The sequence below is a fragment of the Elephantulus edwardii genome, unplaced genomic scaffold, assembly GCF_000299155.1.
Source record: "Elephantulus edwardii isolate Elephantulus edwardi_28Jun2011 unplaced genomic scaffold, EleEdw1.0 scaffold00070, whole genome shotgun sequence".
NCBI classification, from domain to species: Eukaryota; Metazoa; Chordata; class Mammalia; order Macroscelidea; family Macroscelididae; genus Elephantulus; species Elephantulus edwardii.
The window spans coordinates 10,558,402-10,579,201 of NW_006399820.1; the positions used below are offsets into that span (position 1 = coordinate 10,558,402).

Below are 20,800 nucleotides of genomic sequence, written 5' to 3' on the forward strand. Positions count from 1 at the left end.
ACCCAGTTAGAGAAATTTCTGGATGCGCATAGGGATTTGATTCTTAGAAGGTCCCATTCATCTATTTTATCTTATCCTGGTTGTAAATTTTTCAGAATACTGGGAAGACTCTTTATGTTGTGGATTAGGACTACTAAAGTTTTTCCAAGTTTTTCTTGAATGAAGTTTACAGTCCTTGGTTTTAGTCATAGGTCCATGATCCACCTTGAGTTGGTTTTTGTTCAAAATGACTCTTCATTGCTCAGATTGTGTCACCCCCCCTGACTGGGGGTCTTCATCTCCCTCACCATCTCCCCACCTTCCCAAGTATGATGTCCCTCTCCCCAGAGTAACCTTTGCTGACAACAGCTTGCCTCTGTAAACTCTATGAATTTGGAGAAACGATGAAAGTTATACAGTTGTGCAGGTCTTTCGTTCATAGGGTCGCTATGAGTCATCTACGACCCAATGACACTTAACAACAGTAACAAGCCCAGAGTATCTGAGGTGAAGTATTGCCATCTTTGTCTCCAAGGAGCTCACTGGCTGCACCTTCTCAAAGATATATCTGTTTGTTCCTTTGGCAGCCTATGGGATCTTCAGTACTCTTCTATTAGCCTTATTGTTTCCATGATATACTCAGGGGAATAGGTCTCTATAGGTTAATGGCCCTTTCCAAGGACACGTGATAGAGTTTCATTCAAATAACACTGTCACAAGTTGCTTCTGATGTAAGTTCAAATAACTTTTTTTCCCATTTTCATTATTACTGCCTTTTATTATCCCTCTCAAGAAATCCCATCTTAATTTATCTTGGTGGTTGTTGTTGTTAAGTGCCGTCAAGTCATAGACATCTCATAGCAACCCCATGGATGCAAGACCTGCACACTTGTATAACGTCTATCCTTTCTCCAGGTTCATAGGGTTTCCAGAGGTAAGCTATTACAGAGGTGGATGCCACTCCTGCTTCCAAGCTTGTTTTAATTTAATCCACCAAACACTATCCACCATGGGTAACCATTATTGCATTTATCTGGGGGTTGGTAATATTACAACTATCAGATCTAATAACATCCCCGGAGATCAGCCAATCTTTAGTTGACATGAACTCCCGTAGAATCTGAATAAATAGAGCCCTGGTGGTGCAATGGTGAATCATTCAGGTAGTAACCAAAAAATCAACACACTCAGCAGCTCTATGGGAGAAAGACTGACTGATCTCTCTAATGAAGATTACAGGTTACATGTGGAGACTGGGAAACTCTGGGGGGCAGTTCTACTTCATCCTGTAGGGGTTTCTGTGAGTGAAAACTGACCAGCACACACTAGCAATAGCAATTGGAAAAAGGGAGAATGCAGTTCTAGGATTTTGCAGTGCTATGATATACTCTGGGAACTCTACAAACTCTCTAAACTCTATAAATGTACACAGATGTTGGTATGTATAGAACAGAGCTCTGTACAGAAATGATGTTAGTTATAGAACAGAGGTTAGGTCTTTTGTGCAAAACTTACTCTCAGTCATATTTAAATTGATGACACTTAACCACTGCTACGTGAAACTAGTGCTGATATATCTTCCGCTTTGTACATCACTCTTTGCCAGTGTGCAGTATGAAGTAACCTGGCTTGCTGTGATGCTGAACCTTGTACCATTGGGGTATCAAATACTATAATGGTTTCCAATGTGGACAGTGTTTGGTGGAGCTCCCAGTTGTAAAACAGGTTTGGAAGCAGGAATGGCATCCACTTCCTAAACCACATGCCTTTGGAACTCTGTGAACTTGGAGAAATGATGATAGTTTTGGAAAGGCATTAGGTCTTTTGTTCAGAGTCACTGTGAGTTGTGCTTGACTGGATGGTGATTAACAACATCATTTAATTAGGAACCCTAATGGTGACTTCTTCTTGTCCTATAGGATCACTCAGTATCAGCTTAATGCAGTGACAGTGGGCATGATTTTAGTTTGGTAACTTAATGAATTTTAATTATAGTTTACTTTTAAAGAAAACATTCTAACAACTTGAAATAAGATAAATGATATTTTGGTCATTATGATCAGAGTTCCTCAGGTCTATCTGTTGTTATGAAAACATTTCATAAAATAATTGATTAGAAAGAAATCATTCCAAGCTATTAGATTATCTTTAATGGATTTTTCCTTAATGTTTAGAGGAAATCAGTTGTCATAGCCCATAGAGGTATGCCCTGCTAATTCAAAGCTCACACCTCTCTGGTGATTACAATCCACCAGGCAGTCTCCTTCTGTGCAATTTATAGCCTCAGAAACCCAATGGTCAGTTGTGACTTTGTTCTGACTAAATGGCAATAAGTGAGTGAGTGTCATGGGTAAAAGTATTTGAGCAGGTTTTTTTGGTTTTAATTTTTTTAAGTAGTTTGTGGCTCTTCATAATCATATCCACATTGTTTTCTAATTGCATCTCGACAGCTCCAACTGATACCCTATCCCCCTGTACATAGTGCTTAATGTGTCTATAGTGAGTCCAGATTTATCCTTTAAAAGTCTTTGCTGCTGATTTAGCTCTCTCTTTTGGTTATTCTCAATGCAATCTCTTGAACTCCACCTTCTTGTCTCTCCTGAGTTTAGGTGTTTGGTAGTTGTTTTTTGTGGTTTGTGTTTTTTTTTTAACCACCTTTCCCTTCCCCCCACATATCAAGCTCATTACTAAAATCCTATTGTTCTTGTCCTCTTTTTGATCCTTTCTTTCTCTCTAGCTTCTGGTGCTTTTGCATTTCATAAGCATCTCCCTCCTATCTTATTCAGTAAATGCCAGCAAATGAATGACTGAATGAAAACTAGTCATCAAATAACTGTATATTGTTTAACTAGTTTCCCATTGTTATTAGGTCCTTGAATTTTCTGTTATTGTTTCTTTCTTAAGAAAATTAGTGTTTATCTCTTGACCTTGAACTTAGACAATTTAGTATTTTTTTTAAATAGCCATGTGAGTTTTGATCCATATCCTAATGTCTTGTTTTAAAAATACTATAGCTGATGCAGTGAATAATGCAGCTGGCTTTGGCTTCAGTGGAGTGGATAAGAATGGAAATTTCTGTTGGGATCTACTTTCAAACCTAAACATCTGGAAAATTGAGGTGAGTGTATCATGCCTTGAGATCAACCTTCCATAGTGAATAATGCAAATGGTGTCACAGGAAGTTCTTGAGCCAAGGGCTTTAAAAAAGATCATCAAGACAGTGCCAGACTCCTGAACATTTTGCAGCTCAGAATATTTTCCCCACCTACTTTCTTGACAGTTTTAATGGTTCAAGGAAGAATGACACCCACAATCTGAAAAAAGTGCCAGAAAAATCCATGTGTTGATTATATTTCTATTCTTTCAACTAAAAAAGTAAAGCTCTCACCTTCTCTTATTCACAGTCTACTTTTTTTCAGTCAAGGGCACAAAATGGGAAGATCCTGCACTTAGAATTCAATATTGCAAATGATCTCTGTTGTTTGGCATATGTTTATAGGCCATGAACTTAAGGTGGGGGGAAGCAACTAAGCAACAGGACTCAAACTTTTTATTGTGCTTTGAGCAAGAGTTCACTGGGTAAATTGGCTTTCCATTCAGTAATCCATTCACATGTTCTTTGATGACATTGATTAAGTTAAAAACAGCATGAATGTTATAAAGGTGGTAACACTTGATCTCCACCTACTTTACAATGAGGAAGAATCCCATCAGCAGCACAAAACTGATTGCAGTCATGTTGGCCGTACCTCCTGATTCCATGCCTTCTAACAATTCCAGCACCAGCCAACCTTCCCACAACACTCACTACTTCCTTAGTAATTCATTGCAAAAGCCATACAGAACTCAGACAATACTAATGGTTATGGGGTTTATTTGAGAAGTTACAGGTTCAAGTTTAGAATCAGGATATAATTCTTCAATCAGGACAGCCTCTTCTCAGCCATGCAGACAGCTGTGCCTCTCTCTTACCCTCAGCCTCTAAGCTTTGGTTTCTACCCTGCTCTGGCCAAGTGTTGCAAAGTACAGCACTGCTGTTATATACCACCCTGTTCTACCAGTAAAGCCTGAGCCCAAAGATGCTTACTTAGCTCTAGCTCCATGGATCAGCAGGCCTAACGTCTCTGGAAAGTGCTTAAAGGCCCTCACTTCACTATCAAGTACTCATCCTTCTCACATCATGGGCTGGGAATGCACAGCTGTGTCTCTCACCAGCCTCTGGATCTCTGCCACCTTTGCTGTGTCTGCTGCCATTCTGATACTGTTTCTAGGTCTTGCCCATCTCTTTATTTCTGGTTCACACGAGAATTTTAAGTCTAAAGGATGTGTTGCACTCTCTGATTCTTCTTTCTTGATGTTAGTGAGATTCCTGTTTGACACTTCTATGCAGGCTCAATTTAAACCTTATGGGATAGTAAAACTTGACCATTCTTCACATTAACATTATATACATCTTATTTGTAGAGTCTCACCCAAAGGTGGCTATTTATAGCATTAGTAAGCTTTCTAACCCCCTTGGTGGGCCATAACCTCTAACATTTACATAGTCTTACCCAGCCATGTTGGGAACTCTTCATCTGAGTTCTGGAAAGTGAATAAGGATGACAGAAGAATTGATGCCTTCGAGTTATGGTTGGAGAAGAGCACTGAATATCCCACGGACTTCAAAAAGAATGAACACTTATGTCATGGGAATAGTGTAGCCAGAGATCTCCTCAGAAGGGCAAAGGATGACAAAGCTTCATCTTTCATGCTTTGATCATGTTGATGGAAGAGGTTATTCCTTGGAAAGGCATATTATGCTTGGGAAGTTCGAGGGTCAGCAAAACAGAATAAAATGAAATGAAATGCACAGTGACTTCAGCAATAGGGTTAATTATATCAGAGATGGTGAGGGTGGCACAAGAAAGGACACAATTCAAGACTGTTTTTCTTAGGGTTGCTATGAGTTGTTCTTGACTTGAAGACACCTAACAACAACAACCAAGCCATTTGTTGAACATTACAAAATCCACCATGGATTGCCAAGAAAACAAATAGATCTGTCATGAAGAGGATGAAACCATGTCTCTCCGTGGAGGCTAGAATTTTGAAGCTCTGCCTCACGTTCTTTGGGCACATGGCCAAGAGAGACTGGTTGGAGGAACAGCACAGGAGAGGAAAATCCTGGGTGAGATGGATTGATACAGTATCTGGGGCAAAAGGGGTTGGTGTGTCGAAATTAGTGAGACTGGCTCAGGAAAGGGAAGGGTTCAGAGCTGTTGTACAACTTGCTGGCGACTCAACAGTACACAACAACAACAACAACATCATATTGTTTTTTTATTTAAGCCTCTTGTTCAGAATCAACATGGAGTCCTCATGGAGGACCTTTGTATTTAAAAGTTGATTGTTATATTTCTGAAGAACATTCTTCTAAGTGGTATAGCACTCGTCAGTTAATATGCTGTATTGAGGTAATCTGGGGTTGCTGTGATGCTGAACCTTGTGCCACTGAGGTATCAAATACCGTAATACTTACCCATAGTGGACAGTGTTTGGTGGAGCTTCAAGGTTAAGACAGATTTGGAAGCATGAGTGGCATCCACATACCTCTGAAAACTCGATGAATTTTGATAAATGACAATGGTTATAAAAAGACTTCCGGCCTTTTGTTCATAGGGTCTCTATAAGTCATACTCAATTTGATGGCAATTAACAACAACAATGGCTTAAAAAAAGCCCTGCCGGCAGTTCATGACTGCAGTTACAATCCTCATGTTATAACAGCACTCCTTGCAGTTTTCCCTTGTGAATCTTCTTTCCAATTGGTTCCTTCTCACCTTTTCTCTGCTTTATCCCTGGGCAAGTGCTACCTTTTTTATCTTACCTGACTAATTGTTCTAAGTAAGTAGCTCTCCAGTGGTATTGTTCATTCTATAAGTCTCTCTATTGTTTGGTTGAAAATTGAGGCACGGGGGTTGAGTCTAGTTTGATTCAGCTTCAGATGAAAATTGTTAAACATGCAGCTTTTAGACCACTAGAAGAATTTCCAATATTACCGTTGAGAATTTTTTTTTCTTGTTCCCTGCCTTCCTTCTTGGATCATAGTTCTTGCTGTATCTCTTCAGCACATGGGCATCTTGATTTTGTTGGCATTTTGGCATTCAGAACTGATGAAAACGTCAAGTCGTAGACCCTTCCTCCTTGCAGCTGAATCGGAATTATGGAAGTAGTTTCTCTAACCAGATGACTTGTATTTGCTATTGGTTTTGGTTTTCCACCCACTGCAGAATGGTGGCAGGCAGAGTGCCATTGGAAGGTATGGGCAGAGGGGATGTTGCGTGTGGAGCAGGAAGCCAGGAACGTGGACGCTGCCCACGTGCTGCCCACACTGGTGGAAAGGAAGCCACAAGGAGATGCAGGGGAAGCTCTCCACCTTCTTGCTGTCTGAGACTGTGCATTATTTAGATACTCTTTAGAGAGACAGAGAGAGAAAGAGAGAGAGAGGTAATCATTTTACCTAAGAAAATAGGGTGGAATTTTGCAGGGAGTTTTCTAGTTTCACCACTTTCTAAGAAAAATATGCTGAAGCTATTGCAGTTTCAAAAGATAAACAAGGAGAAAGAAATGAAGTTCTTCTACATGTTGCCTGATTAAATTATGGCATGCATTCATCCTAAATATATGGTGCTGTGTGGCAACTCGGGGTAGTTGAATTCACCAAATCCTGGGTGCCCACTGTCATCAAAGCACTCGATTTTTGCATCACTTCAGAGGATCCAGAGGTCCTGGTGGGCAGAGAGCCTTCACAGGTGTGCTAAGATTGAGGTCAAGGTCTAGATTCAGTCCTAAATGAACAAATAATGCTATGACCCTTCACATTGAACCGTATTTTACATCAACAATCTCCAGCTTTCTAGACAATCCTTCTCATGTTTCGAATAGCTGAATAGATTGTTAAGGTTCTTTTTATAAGTAGAAGATGTTAGAGTGAGGCTGGGTATATGACAACTTTTTTCTCATTTCCACTAAAATTCTTTCCTCAAAACATGTGGATGACCATCAGCCACCTTGCTGTGCTTGGGGCACATGTCCTTGGAAGTGACTCCCTGACATTTGATTACCTGCAGATCCAGCACTGATGTGTACCGAAAGAGAGAATCCTTTTACTGTCAGCATCTGTCCATAGATGGCAATTCATTAAGTTGAGCATTTATTATAAAATAATATCAAGAGAAGGTTTGTATCTTTAGTGTATCTAATACAGAATACAGGGCTAAAGAATACCAGGGTAGTCAGGAAAAATTGACATTAGCTTGATGCTGTACTTAGTATTTTATTAACTATAGAATGCATAGATAAAGAAAACTACTTAGAACTTTAATTTTTTTTAAAAAAGTCACAATATAGTATCTATCTATTTAGAAGTCCCTAGGTAGTGCTCAAAAGTATCCAAAAATGACGGGAACAACAGGCTGAGCTTAGAAGAGGCCATGGTACTAAGGATATTCTAGCTAATGTTTGATGGATCTTGGCTAAAAGCCGAAAGTACCAGAGGAATGTCTATCTGTGCTTCCTTGACTATACAAAGGCATTTGATTATGTGGATCACAACAAACTGTGGACCCTGAGAAGAAATGGGAATCTCAAAATATTTGATTCTGCTTATGCAAAACCAATAATTGGGCCAGGAGGCAGTCATCAGAACAGAGCAAGGAAACACTGCCTGATTCAAAATCAGGAAACGTGTACACCAGAGATGTGTCTTATCTCCATACTTTTTCAATCTATATTGCAGAACAGATCATCTGGGAGGCTGGGAGGAATATAGGGTTTGTAGGAATGTAGGATTGGAGGAAGACTTATCAACAACCTGCGTTATACAGATAATACAACCATGCTTGCTAAAACTGAGAAGGACCTGAAGTGCTTGCTGCTGAAGGTCCAGGACTGTGTCCTTCAATATGGTTTGAAGTTCAACATCAAGAAAACAAAGATTCTCACCACTGGGCCAATTGGCAGCGTCATGATGGATGGTGAAGAGATTGAGATTAACAGCTTTTGTTTACTTGGCCCCACAATCAACACTCCTGGTACTAGCAACCAGAAAACTAAAAGACAAATTGCATTGAGAAAGTCTGATATCAGAGACCTCTCCAGAATACTGAAGAGCAATGATGTCAGTCTGGAAGCTTCGGTGTGCCTGATCCAGGACATAGTCTTAACAATTATTTGCTATGCATGAGAAGGAGAATTAATGTCTTTAAGCTGTAGTGTTGGAGGAGTATTGAATATACCATGAAGTGCTAGAAGAACAAACAGGTTCATCCTAGAGAGGGTGAAACCAGGCTGCTCTGTGGAGGCAAGGATTCTGAGGCTTTGTCTGACATTCTTTGGGCATGTTGCAAAGAGGGACCAGTCCTTGGAGAGGGGGAGAGGGACGTCATGCTTGGGAGGGACAGTGCAAGAGAGGAAGATCCTTGATGAGATGGATTGATTCAGTGACTGGAGTAAGGGGGGGTATGTGTGTCAGAGACAATAAGGTTGGCACAGGATAGAGCAGGGTTCAGAGCTATTGTAAATAGAGTCGCTATGAATCACAAGTGACTCAACAACACATAGCGACAAGGTAGTGTACAGACGGTTAACATTCTTGACTAATAAAAGATTAGAGGTTTAGATTGATCCAGAGATTTCTTAGAGGAAATTCCTGGCAATCTTGTGCAATAAATCATTCCATAAGGTGGGAAACCTTATGGAGCACGGTTGTACTTAACATACATGGGTCACAGTGAGGAAGAATCATCGGCAGCTGGTGTTGATATCTCTGTCAATCTATCATCTCCCTCCTCCCCTCCTTTTTTAAAACATTTTGTTGGCTCAGGTGAGCATATACAAAGAAAATTAGTTTGTAATTTCATAGTTTTTTCCATGACACTGTTACTGTCCTCACTGTCAGCTTTCTCCACATCCTTCACACCCTGCCCCCCACCTTCCCCACTTCTGTTATCCAATTTCTCTGTCACTCTGTGATTTTGGACAGATGCTGCTCTTTGCTCTTAGATAGTTAATTATTCTATAAGCAAATGCCTCATGGGTGTTAGTGTTAATTTTAAAGGCCAGTGGGTTAATTGTCTGAAAAGTAACCTCTACGCGTACTGTCACTTTCAGATTAAAAGTGTATTTGTCTTAGAGTTACAGTCTCAGGAGTTTCTCCAATATCTATCAGTCTAGTAAGTCTGGTCCTTTTTATGAATTTGAGTTTTGGTCTAGATTTGATGCCCATTTCCCCCAGGACCTTCTATTGTGTTCTGGTTAGAGTGATTGTTAATAATACCTGAGTACCAGCTCGTTCTTCTGATCCCAGGCTAGAAGAGGTTGTGATCTGTGCGGGCCCGAGGTCCTTTGGATTAATATTTTCTTGAGTCTCTGGTTTCTTGCACTTTCCTTTGCTCTAGACAAGGAGAATCTCATTCCTTGGATGAATGCTCCCAAGCCTTTAAGATTCCACATGCTACTACTCGTTAGACTCCAATGCACAACTTTACCTTTATGAACTATGTCACTTGACCTAGATGTCTCTCTCTTTAGCCTTCAAACCCAGTAACTTAGTCCCAGAAAGTATTTGGGCAAATTTAGGTGGCTGAGTGGTAAAGAATTGTGCTGCCAATGCACAAGTATGCAGTTAAAATCCGCCAGAAGCTCTGTGAGAGAAAGGTGGGCAGGGTCTTCCCATGTCATTGACTGCCTCTGAAAACTCACTAGAGTGTTGGCTATGAGTTGATTCCAATTTGAAGCTACACAACAACAACAACAACAGGATATCTAGGAGGTTTTCATAGGAACTCTGGTGGCCTAGTGGTGAGAAATTGCACTGCCCACCCAAAAGCATGCAGTTTAAATCTACCAGCTGTTCCATGGAAGAAAGATGGGCTGTCTCCTTCCATGTGATTTACTGCCTTTGAAAACCTGCTGGAGTCTCGGCAGTGAGTTGGTTCCAACTTGAGGGTATATAACAATAGGAAATTGTCACATCTAGGTCCTCTTTGTGCTCTATTAAATGTATGACTATATACGTAGAAGAAATCCTTACCTGTGCCCATTCAAAAGATAAGTGACCCTACAGGATAGAGGCATTGTTGAACAAAGTCATTAATATCTTATGCAAGTAAAATGTTGCTGAAGATTATAATAAAATGGCTGGAACTAGGAGCTGACAGAAATTCAAGCTGTATTCAGAGGAGGCTTGTGGAGTGAAACATTATTGGCATCAGATGGGTCTTGGCAGAAAGCAAAGAATATCAGAAAGTTGTTTGCTAGTGTTTTACTAACTGTGCAAAAGCATTTGACTGTTCAGATCATTAAAGTTATTATTAACATTAAGAAGAATAGAAATTCCAGATCATGTCCTCATCAAATAGGGAGAATTTTCCTTTTACTTTAGTAATTTAGATGATCTTTATTTCCCTTTCTTGCCTTATTGCTCTGCCTAGGACTGCTAGTCTATAGTGAATAAGAGTGGTTCTAATAGGCATGCTTATCACATTTTCATTTTAAAGGGAGTGCTTTCAGCCTCTCTCAGTTGAGAGTAACGTTGACTGTCAGTTTTATGTTGTTAGGTGCCACGGGTTGAATACAACTCATCATGATCCTGTAAACAATAGCTCAGAATCTAGTCCTATCGTGAGCCAGTCTCTGTGCCTCTGACACACCTATTTCCATTACCACAACCACTATGTCAATCCATCTCTTCTAGGGCTTCCTTTCCTGTAATGACCCTCCACCCTTCCAAGCATGATGTTGGGTTTATGTACATACTCTTAATTATGTTCAAGGATTTCCCTTCTATTCCTTTTTTGCTAAGAGTTTTTATGAGGAAAGACTTCATCTGCTCACTTTTGTTTTTCTTCCTTCCTTCCTAATAATACATTACATTATGCCAGTGTGTGAGCTATTGGGGATTTTCTCCCAGTTAAAGAAATGTCAACAGAAAAAGAATAGCATTTGAATTTGTATTTTCATCATCAACGAGAGTTCTGGTCTTTGAATATGGGCTTCCTTTGGGGGATGAGAAAACAAAGTTGGTGACTTATTTTGTTGTTATGTACCTTTGAGTGGGAACTGACCAATATTCAGAGGCAGTAAATTGAGGGGAGTTGATTGTTCATCCCATAGAGCAGCGGTGGATTCTAACCACATGCCTTTGGGTTGGCAGTACAGCTTACCACTAGGCCACCAGAGCTCCCTTGACATATTTTAGGGGGCTCCTTCCTAAATGGCTGATTTGCTTGCTTCATTGCTGGCTGGGGTGCTTTTTTATGTCTTTGTGACCCTCTTCATCCTTGAAAGGCATTAAGATCCCTGACACAATTGGATGCATTGAAAACTGAGTCACTATTTGTAGACTAACTCCACAAGACCTAGTTTGTCCGTGACCACATCATAAAATAATGGCAATCAGATTCAAGCTGTTCTCTATCAAGTAAGTCTCCAAATCCTGTGATTAAATTTTTCCGGTGGCAAGTCCCCTTTTAGAGTACTCATTTTAAATTTCAATGACCTGAGTGGAAGGAAAACCCACAGAAAGTTCCTTCAGCTTGTCTATAACTTGGAGATAAATTTTGAGGAAAATTGTAGCTTTGCAAGCCAAGTTTTCACTGCAAGTTGAGCTTGTAAACACCGGGCAGTGGTGCTGTGCACAGTGGAATAGCTGATTTGGCCTGGACTGTAAGCTGTCCCTGTTTAAAGACCACAAATGTCTGCTGCCAGGGAAATTCTAGGGGCAACTTTCCATCATTTGGGGTATTTTTACAGCAAATGATAGGTGCTGTTTTCTCCTTCCTAGACTGCCACAAGTTTCAAAATGTACGTGGAAAACTGGAATATCCAGACAGCTGCTTGGCTAAAGCGGTAAGAAAAATAAAAATGACCTCATGACTCATGGTGCTGGACTGTGTTTACATGGGGCTCATTGGATGCACAGCTCTAGTCTGCCAGTAGTCAAGTCATCTGACACTTTTGTTTTGTATTAACATCCAGACCCTGCAAATGGAAAAGTCTAAGCAGTGTGATTTGAGAATGTCATGATGCAACATATTATTTTTATTTATGACACACTTAATATTGCCCTTAATGCATACCAGGTTCTCATTTAATCCTCCTATCAGTCCTCTGAGAAGTTAATAGCTATTTTTACCCATTTTGCGGATGACAGGTGAGACACAGAGAGGTTAGGTAACTTGCTCACAATCGCACAGCTAGCGAGTGGCTGCAATGAGACCAAGCAATCTGTGTCCAGAGCCAGGCTTATTAGCTTTCTGTTGAGCTATCACCTGGAGAAGCATCTAGAACTCAGATAGGACATTTATTACTGTGGTCACATCACTGATGATCTCTGTGTTTGAACAGATAGGTAGCAGTTAAGGGCTATATGGTACCTCAAATGTGTATGCTTCTTAACTTTGTATATTTGCTGATATTCCTCTGCCCTTCCCCCCACCCCCATTTCAAAATGAGAAACATTCCTTATGTGTGAAAAGAATCATATTTTCATACCTTAAGACAGAAATTCCCTGGGTGGCAAAAATGGTTGGTAATCAACTTCTAACCTAAGGTTGGGAGCTTACACCCACCCGGCAACATCATGGAAGAAAGGCCTGGCAATCTGCTTCCTTAAATATTAAAGGCCAGAAAACTCTACGGAGCAGTTCTGCTCTGTAACACACAGGGTCAAAATCAACTTAGCAGCAATAAGGCTTTGCTTGCTTGTTTATTGTAAAAGCAGAGTCCCTAGACAGAAAGTAATCACTGAGACCTTCATGTGGTAGAGGGTGATGGCTTCCGGAGCAGTGATGGCTTCCAGAGTGTTTACCTCTATGTTGGTCAAAAAATCTGCGTAGTAACTGCATGTCAGGGGCTGCTCATGATAACTAGAGTAGCTCAGGATGTATAGACTGTGTGGCAAGGCCCTGGACTAGAGTGAGGCAGGCTTCCTATCAGTAATGGCTCACGTCATTTCTCTGTGGCCCGGACTCCAAAACAGCAGGTGTAGCGAAAAGTGTCTGTAACCTTTTGCCTGAGGTTCATTGTACCTTCCTCTCTTCACAGGGTGTGCTATGAGCGGGTTCCCTGGTATCCCACGGTGCTAACCTTCATCCTGTCTGCCTTATGGCATGGTGTCTACCCTGGATACTATTTTACCTTCTTAACTGGAATCCTTGTGACAGTAGCAGCCAGAGTGGTAAGCTTCCTTAAGTCGTAGGGTCCCTCCTGTCATAGTGTGAAGCCTCTAATTTGTTACCTGTTTGGTCCTAGTAGGAGGGCAGTGAAAGTGATACTTTGAACAATCAAACAACAGACATAATCTTGCCATTAGAGAAATACGCCAACATGTAAGAATGTGGAACATTAAAACAAAGAAAAGAGTTAATCTTCTTAATATTGTTTACAAAGGGTATTTCAAAACCAAAGGAATATTAGGAGCAGTGTTTAGTACCTTAGGAGATGAAGACATTTTTAATCATCACAAGCTATGAACACACACAGTGTACTAATTAGAGATGACAATGATCGTTAATTAATGTTGGCTCGGTAGGATTTCAATTTGTTTACACAACATCTCCTCCACTTACATTCCCATTTCATTATCCTAAACAGATAATTCTCAGAGTCTCTGAGCAGCCAGGAAAAATCACAGCCACCGGCACTGTGTTCTGTTGGAGTTTGATCTTCCCGCTTACATTGTCATCCCTGAGCCAGATAACTTAGTTTGTGTCAAATTCTTCAGAAGGTTTATCAATTTTGGCCCCTCATTTTTCAGATGCCTTCAGTGTGTCTTGCACTCAGCCTATTGCCATGGAGTCAGAACTGACTCGTAGCTGACTCTAGTAGGTTTTCAGCAGCTTTAAATGGCATGAGAGGCGATTGCCCATCTTTCTCCAGAGGAGACACCGTAGATTCAAACTGTGGGCCTTTGTGTTGGCAGTGCAGCTGCTTACCTACAATGACAAAGTTCCCATTCTTTGCTGGGTTTAAAGCAGGCTAGCAAAGGAATAAAAATTACTTGTCTTTGCCAAAAAAATTGGAACACGTATATAAGCCCTAAACCCTTAGCCATTGAGTCAGTTATAACTAATTGATAGAGCTGCTCCATCAAGTTCCCAAGACTGTAATCTCTGTGGATGCCGGTTGCCTCACCTCTCTCCTGCAGAGTGGCTGTTGAGTCCAGCTGCTATGGGTTTTTTTTTTGGTTAGCAGCCTAACGCTTAGGCCCTGTGCCACCAGGGTTCATTGAGATGCTTAGAAGTAATTGCAATTCAAACTGCTGTAGCTGTCACATACAGGGTTAGTGTTCTTTGAGTTAGAAGCACTAGGAATTATAAGCAGCTGGTTTAGAGTTATCAGGAGACGGTGGAGGGAGGTGTTTAAATAGAGAAATGACTTGAAGAAAGTGTGGAGACAGAAAATGGTAATAACTGTTTGGAGAATGTCAAGTTGTTTAGAAAGGGGCCCGTGTGCCTGGAGTCAAGATAAAAACCAAAACTCATTGCCAAAAAACAAAACCTTGCTCTTCAGCACTTTGGAGAGGTCCCTGACTGCAGACTTTCCTAATGCAACACATTATTTGGTTGTTTGGTTTTGGTTTTTGCCCCCCCCGACAGCTATCACCAATGTTGTTGATTGTGGATCCTAATAAGCTGAAACTATTAACAGTTCTGTATTTTCCCCATCTGTTGGTCTCATTTTGAGAATTTTTTTTTCTTATTGTTAAAAAGTAATGCTATAGTCCTTGACCATTTGCAGCAAGCGGTTCAAGTCTTCCTTACTTTCAGAAAGAAAGACTCATTAATAATAATTAATGACTTGAATTATTTCTTTGGAAACAAGGAAGAAGGACTGGTAGTTGGAAATTACAAGTTTGGTGATGGAAATGAGGCCAGAGATAAAATTATTGCATTGGTTGAATGATGGAATGATTGCATAGGGCGGATAAATTTGTAATCTGTTTTAAAATTACTTTCATCATCAGAAATGGGCAGAATTAAATACACACGCACAACGTTTGTTTGCAAAATTAGCAGAGATATTATGTGTGGTCAACATATGGTTGGCACTGAGTAAGCAGTATTTGCTTTTATTAGTAATAATAGAAATATAATATGTACTGCTATTACCCAAAAGAAACACTATATTCTTACATAAATAATGCTCACATTTTATGTTTTTTGCCAGCCATGCAACCCTCTCACACATTCTTTTCGTAGGCACAGTATGTGTGTTATATGTGTGGGTATGTTATTTGCAAAAATTAGTGATTAAAAACCATACAGAGTTATGGAAAAGAATAATCATCACAAAATTGTTTATAGTAACAAAACAGGTGGGAATGCGGAGCTGTAAAGGCAAGGTAAAGTTTTTAAAATTCTGTTAGATCTTAATATTTACTAACATGGATATAGGGAGCTTTCATAACCTTGTCAGTAAAGAGCTACTTTGCCAACCCAAAGATAGGTGGTTCAAATCCACCACCTGCTCCACAAAAGAAAAACAATCTCCTCCTGTGCAATTAACTCCCTCTGAAAACTCGCTTAAGGGTCAACTATGGGTTGGTTCTGGCTCGATGGCACATAACAACAGCATCATGGGCAAGAGTTGATGATGTATGTCCAAATGACATCTATTTCTAAATTTAAAAAATAAGCAAGAAAAATATCATTACAAAAATGTAAGAGTAGTATGTTGTTGTTATGTCTGTCAAGTCAAGTGTGACTTCTCGAGACCCTGTCCTATCCTGTGCCATACTCACCATCTCTGATACACTTGAGCCCATTGCTGCATCACCTTATCATAAATAAATAGGAAAGGACAGGGAACAATATGTGCCAAGTTTCTAAAAGAGTGTTTCACTCTAGAGATATGAAAAAGGAAAACTAAGTCGTGTTTGCATTGTTGTCTTTTTAACAGTTTTCTACAGTGAAATTAGAGCATTTTTGTTTGTTTGTTTTCATAATAAGAAAAATCAGAGTGGTATTTTCAATTTAAATATCACTCAAAGAGGCTGTAGCCCAAGTTTCTGTGCTGTGCTGCCTAGACTTTGACTAAAGGCTAATATTGTGTTTTGTCCCTTGTTGCTTACCTTGGATTGCAGGTAAGAAACAGCTACAGACAATACTTCCTTTCTTCAAAATCTCTCAAGATTGTCTATGACGTGGTCACCTGGGCTGTCACTCAGCTGGCTGTCTCTTACACAGCTGCACCCTTTGTCCTGTTGGCAGTCGAACCAACCATCAGTTTATACAAGTAAGTTTACGTTTTCCTTAACTGTTATCTCATGAATGTGTCTCCTTTGCCAATTGCTAAATCAGATCACCCAGAACTAAGAATTCCTAAATGTGGCTTCATATGAAAATTGTCCATGAAAAGCCTTAAGAAGAGATGATTATCTTCACCCCAACTCTTAGTTTATAGTGCTGGTACAATGGAAATATCACAAGGGAGTGGCTTTAATGAGCAGTTACTTTTTCACAATTATGGAGATCAAATTATTAAAAATGGGTGACCCTGGAGGACATTATGCTGAGTGAAATATCTCAGTCACAAAAGGACAGATATTGCATAGGGCCACTGTTATAAAACGGGACTGACATCAGGGTTGAGAGAAGACAGAAAAGGAGGGGAGGAATGATGTATATTGCACTGAAACAGATGAGGGAGACTGTTTAAAAGGGATATGTGAATGGATATTCTTGCCATTACAGAAGTCCAGAGTGAAAGCTGCATAGTGGAGTGGACTTGGGGGAGGGATTGCATAACAGTGAGGGAGTGAGGGAGTTGTTCTTTTTCTTTTCAAGGATAAGAGTGATTTGTGGGGGAGGGATTGGGCAGGGAGAAAAGTGCAACAATGACTGACTGGAAATCCTAAGTCTCTGTAAACTTTCATTAAAATTAATTTAAAAAATGAAAAAAAGAGTCAAAATCAGGATCTCACTCAGGTTGATTCTTTTTATGAATCTTTCTCTTAGTTTCTGATATCTACCTTCAATCTTTGGCATTCCTTTGCTTGCTTATAAATGGGTCCTCGAATGGCATCTGTCTTCCTCCTGTGTATCTGTGCCGATTCTGTTCTTTTTACATGGCATCATTCAGAATTGATTAGGTGTAGGGTTCACACTATTGTAGTACGCTGGTACCAGAGTACCAGACACAGTGACTGCAGCCATGTGCTTGAGTGTCATAAATGGTGAGGATGGCACAGGGCTCAGATCTGATGTTCATAGGACCACTGTGAGTTGTACATGACTCGAGGACGCCTAACCACAACAGTTACTATGGTGTGACCTAAGTATCATATGAAAAATAAAACCCCATGGTATAGGAATTCTTGAAGGTGTTTGCAATATAAATAAGACAAGCTCATTATTTGGAAGAGTTCTGTTTTAGTTTGTAGCTTAGTTATCCAGCGCTACTATAACGGAGACCCACAAATGGGTGGCTTTAACACACATATTTATTGTCTCACAGCTTAAGACATTAGAAGTCTAAATTCAGGGTGCTGGTGCTGGTCAGGATTTGTTGCTCTGTCTGTCCTTTTGGAGGAAGGTCTTGCCTCTTTTTCAGCATCTCTTGAGACCAGCATTCCTTAGAGATCTCTGTGTGTCTTGGCATCATACTTTTCCTGGATCTAGGAGGTCCACATGCAGGGACTCTTGATCTCGCTCTTCTTTCTTGGTGGTACTGTGGTCCCTCTAATCCCTTGTTTAACTCAAGCAGTCTGTGGCCTCAGCATTCCTTAGTAACCATCACATGCCAACTGTCTTGCTTGTCGCTGTGCCCATGCTTCTCTTTGTATCTCTCAGAAGTTATTAGGTTTATGGTCCACCCTACTCTGATACTCTGGTATTGACGCAGTGACTGCAGCAATGGCTTGAACATATCAAACATTGTGAGCATGAGACAGGATAGGACAGGGTTGGTCATCAGCTCACATCCTACACTGAGATGGCCTCATTAGCATAACAAAGGATCCCCTACTTCCCAGTATGATTATGTCCATAAGTGTGGAGTCTGGATTTTTAGCTAATATTATGGGAGGACACAGCTTATTTCTATAGCAGGAAGGATCTGGATTCAAACCTCAAGGGATAAGGAATTTGCGTGGCTCTTAAAATCTGTTTGAATTAAGATTATTATTGTTGTTGTTGTGTGCCATTGAACCTACTCATAGCTAACCCTCCGGCAGGTTTTCAGAGGCCTTACATCGCACAGGAGGAGATTGTCCATCTTTCTGCCATGGAGCAATTGGTAGATTCAAACTTCTTTCTCTTACAGTGGGTGGTGCAATTTCTTACCAGTGTGCTGCCAGAGCTCCATGGGTGAAGATTAGGATTTGTTGAAAGAGCCTTGGTGCTATAATATGTGTTCATCTGCTAACTGAAAGGATGATGGTTCGAAGCCACCAGCCACTCCCCTAGAGAAAAGGCCTGGCCATCTGCCCTTATAGGATTTGGCCTGTGAAACCTTATGGAGCAGTTCTACTCTGTCTGAGAGGGCCACTGTGAGTTTAACTGGGTGGCACATAAAATAGCAACAAGAAGAATTGTTGGCGACTAATCAGTCTATTGTACATAGGGTTACTGTGATGCCTCTAACATCAACTTGATGCCTCTAACAATGGCAGATCCTGCTGGGCATGCTGGTATTGGCCAGTGCAGTCTGTATGTGAGTGCTGTGCTCTTCACTGAGACGGCATCCGCTCCTGGAGGATTTTTGCAGGGAGTTCCATATACACATGAGAGGGAGTAAGAAGTATGTGGACTTAGAGTAGAAGAGATTCACACCAGAAACCAGAGGCCATTAGGAAAAGAAACATCGCCCACCAAAAGGACAAACCTTTTCTTGCTTGCTAGTTTTGTTTCATTCTTATGATTAATTAGTTTTAATTTCACCACTCTTGTAAAGTAGCTAAGAACATTGTTTCTTTTCCTGGTTATCTGACCTCTGGCTAGTTCCTAAATTTGTTTACCTGTAAAATGAGGTTAAGAATAGAAACCACAGCAAGGATTTCCTTACCTGGGGAAAATGTACAGGGGAACTCCCTGTACCCTCTACAGAATAAATGCAGAATTAGGATTATAAATGCAGCTAGGATTTGATGGGACTACTTTGTTTTTATGGTTTTGCAGGTTTTCTGCCTTTGAGGAGATAGTCTTGTCACTCTTTTTATCACCCCAAGCTTTCATTCTGTTTACGCAGACTTTTCTTCAGAGAGAACTCTGGTGATCTAGTCTGTAGGGATTTGTACTGCTAAGCAAAGGCGTCCTCTCCCTGGAGGTTTGAATCAGCCAAGATCTCTAAGGGAAAAAGATGGGCACCCTCCTTCTGTGTGAGTTAGAGCTTCCTGGAAAACCCCTGAGGAATTGGCTGTGAGTCTATGCCCCTGGACAGCAGTGAGACTAAGTTTGGGTTCTCTTCTGAGTCCACAGTAGCAGCTCACAGCCCCACTCTCCTCTCTTAGAGGGCCCTCAAGCCAGCATTCATGCTCAGTTGGTTTCAGCAATTTTAGTAACCCTGCATCATCCTGCTTCTATGAGGATCACAACCTAGGGAACCCTGTGAGGCAGTTCTGTGCCATCCTGTCAAGCCAGAAATTGTATCCACAGTAGTGGATTTAGTGTTTTGAGTTTTGGAGCACTGGTGATGAAGTTCTTAAAAGCACTTTGCTGCTGACCCAGTTCAAAGAGCTGTTGACGTGCTCCCCAAAAGGCCTAGGAAACCCTAGAGTGAAGTTCTTCTCTGTCACATGAGGTCACTATGACTTGAAAATCGTCTTGAAGCTACCTAACACCCGCAGAGTAGCCTCCAGTTCCCTTAAAGCTGCATATCAGTGCTGTATGATTTGTTGCCCTTTCTGCTAATTGCGCCTGTTGTTGGTATGCTGCTTACCAAACTGCACAGGTTTCAGTTGTCAGCTCCACCAAGAGTGTCTGAACTTATGTGCATACTCTTGGGAAATTCAACATCTTTCCAAAATCCCTCTTTCATGTTATGTGGTCTATATCCATTCAGCCCCATACCTTTTATCATTTGCAGTGTTGCAAGGCATTGTGCTAGGCCTGGAAGAGGAAGTCCCATAAAAAGAGATCATTGCTTCTCCTTGGGAGGTAATAGCCAGTGCAAAAGACAGGCAATCATTGACAGAGTTATAAATACACACAGAGATTATAAAGTCAATGGAATGGTGAAACGTTTTATGACAGGGCATACCAGGAATCTGATTCAAACCATGTCAAGGTTTGACTCTTTTCTTTCCAAAAGAAAGGAGCTTTTGGAGTGAAGTCCTGGGACTGTGTGTTGGAAGTGCATCAGACAATGCATAGGAGAGGGGTGGGTGTGGCAGAGCAGGTGGGCAGTGTTCCCTATGAAAGGAACAGCATAGCAAAGCCTCCGAGTTAGCAGGAAGCTTATACAATGACAGTCTAAGAAAAATGAATGTGGGCAGAGCATAGAACCCAAGGTAGAAATAGACCAGGCCTCTGTATTTCTCAAAATAGCTTCATGATGTTCAGGCTAGCGGGAACAAACTACGGATCATTTAGTCTGCAACCAGGTTCTCCCAGAACTGCTCAAGTAATATATGCAAATTCTTTTATTTAGGTCAGGATTCTAGGGGCAGAATCAAATTACTATCACTTCAGAGCTCTTTCAAGGAAATGTCCTTTGCGTGTGTGTGTGTGTGTGTGTGTACTGTCAAATTGGATCTGACTGGTACAGGAGATCGTCCCTCCTTTTCCTGGCAGAGCATCTGGTTCTAACAATGGCGGATCCTGCTGGGCATGCTGGT

At 40.8% G+C, this 20,800-nt stretch overlaps 1 protein-coding gene across 1 annotated transcript in view; it reads left to right on the top strand.

Annotated features, from left to right (window-relative positions):
* Positions 1-20,800, top strand: part of MBOAT1 (membrane bound O-acyltransferase domain containing 1) — a 176,269-nt gene that overhangs the window by 151,172 nt on the left and 4,297 nt on the right. Inside the window, exons 9-12 of the mRNA XM_006888660.1 lie at positions 2,994-3,097; positions 11,807-11,871; positions 13,069-13,201; positions 16,109-16,260. Coding sequence (XP_006888722.1) covers positions 2,994-3,097; positions 11,807-11,871; positions 13,069-13,201; positions 16,109-16,260 — 454 coding nt within the window. The remainder of the gene's footprint in view (positions 1-2,993; positions 3,098-11,806; positions 11,872-13,068; positions 13,202-16,108; positions 16,261-20,800) is intronic.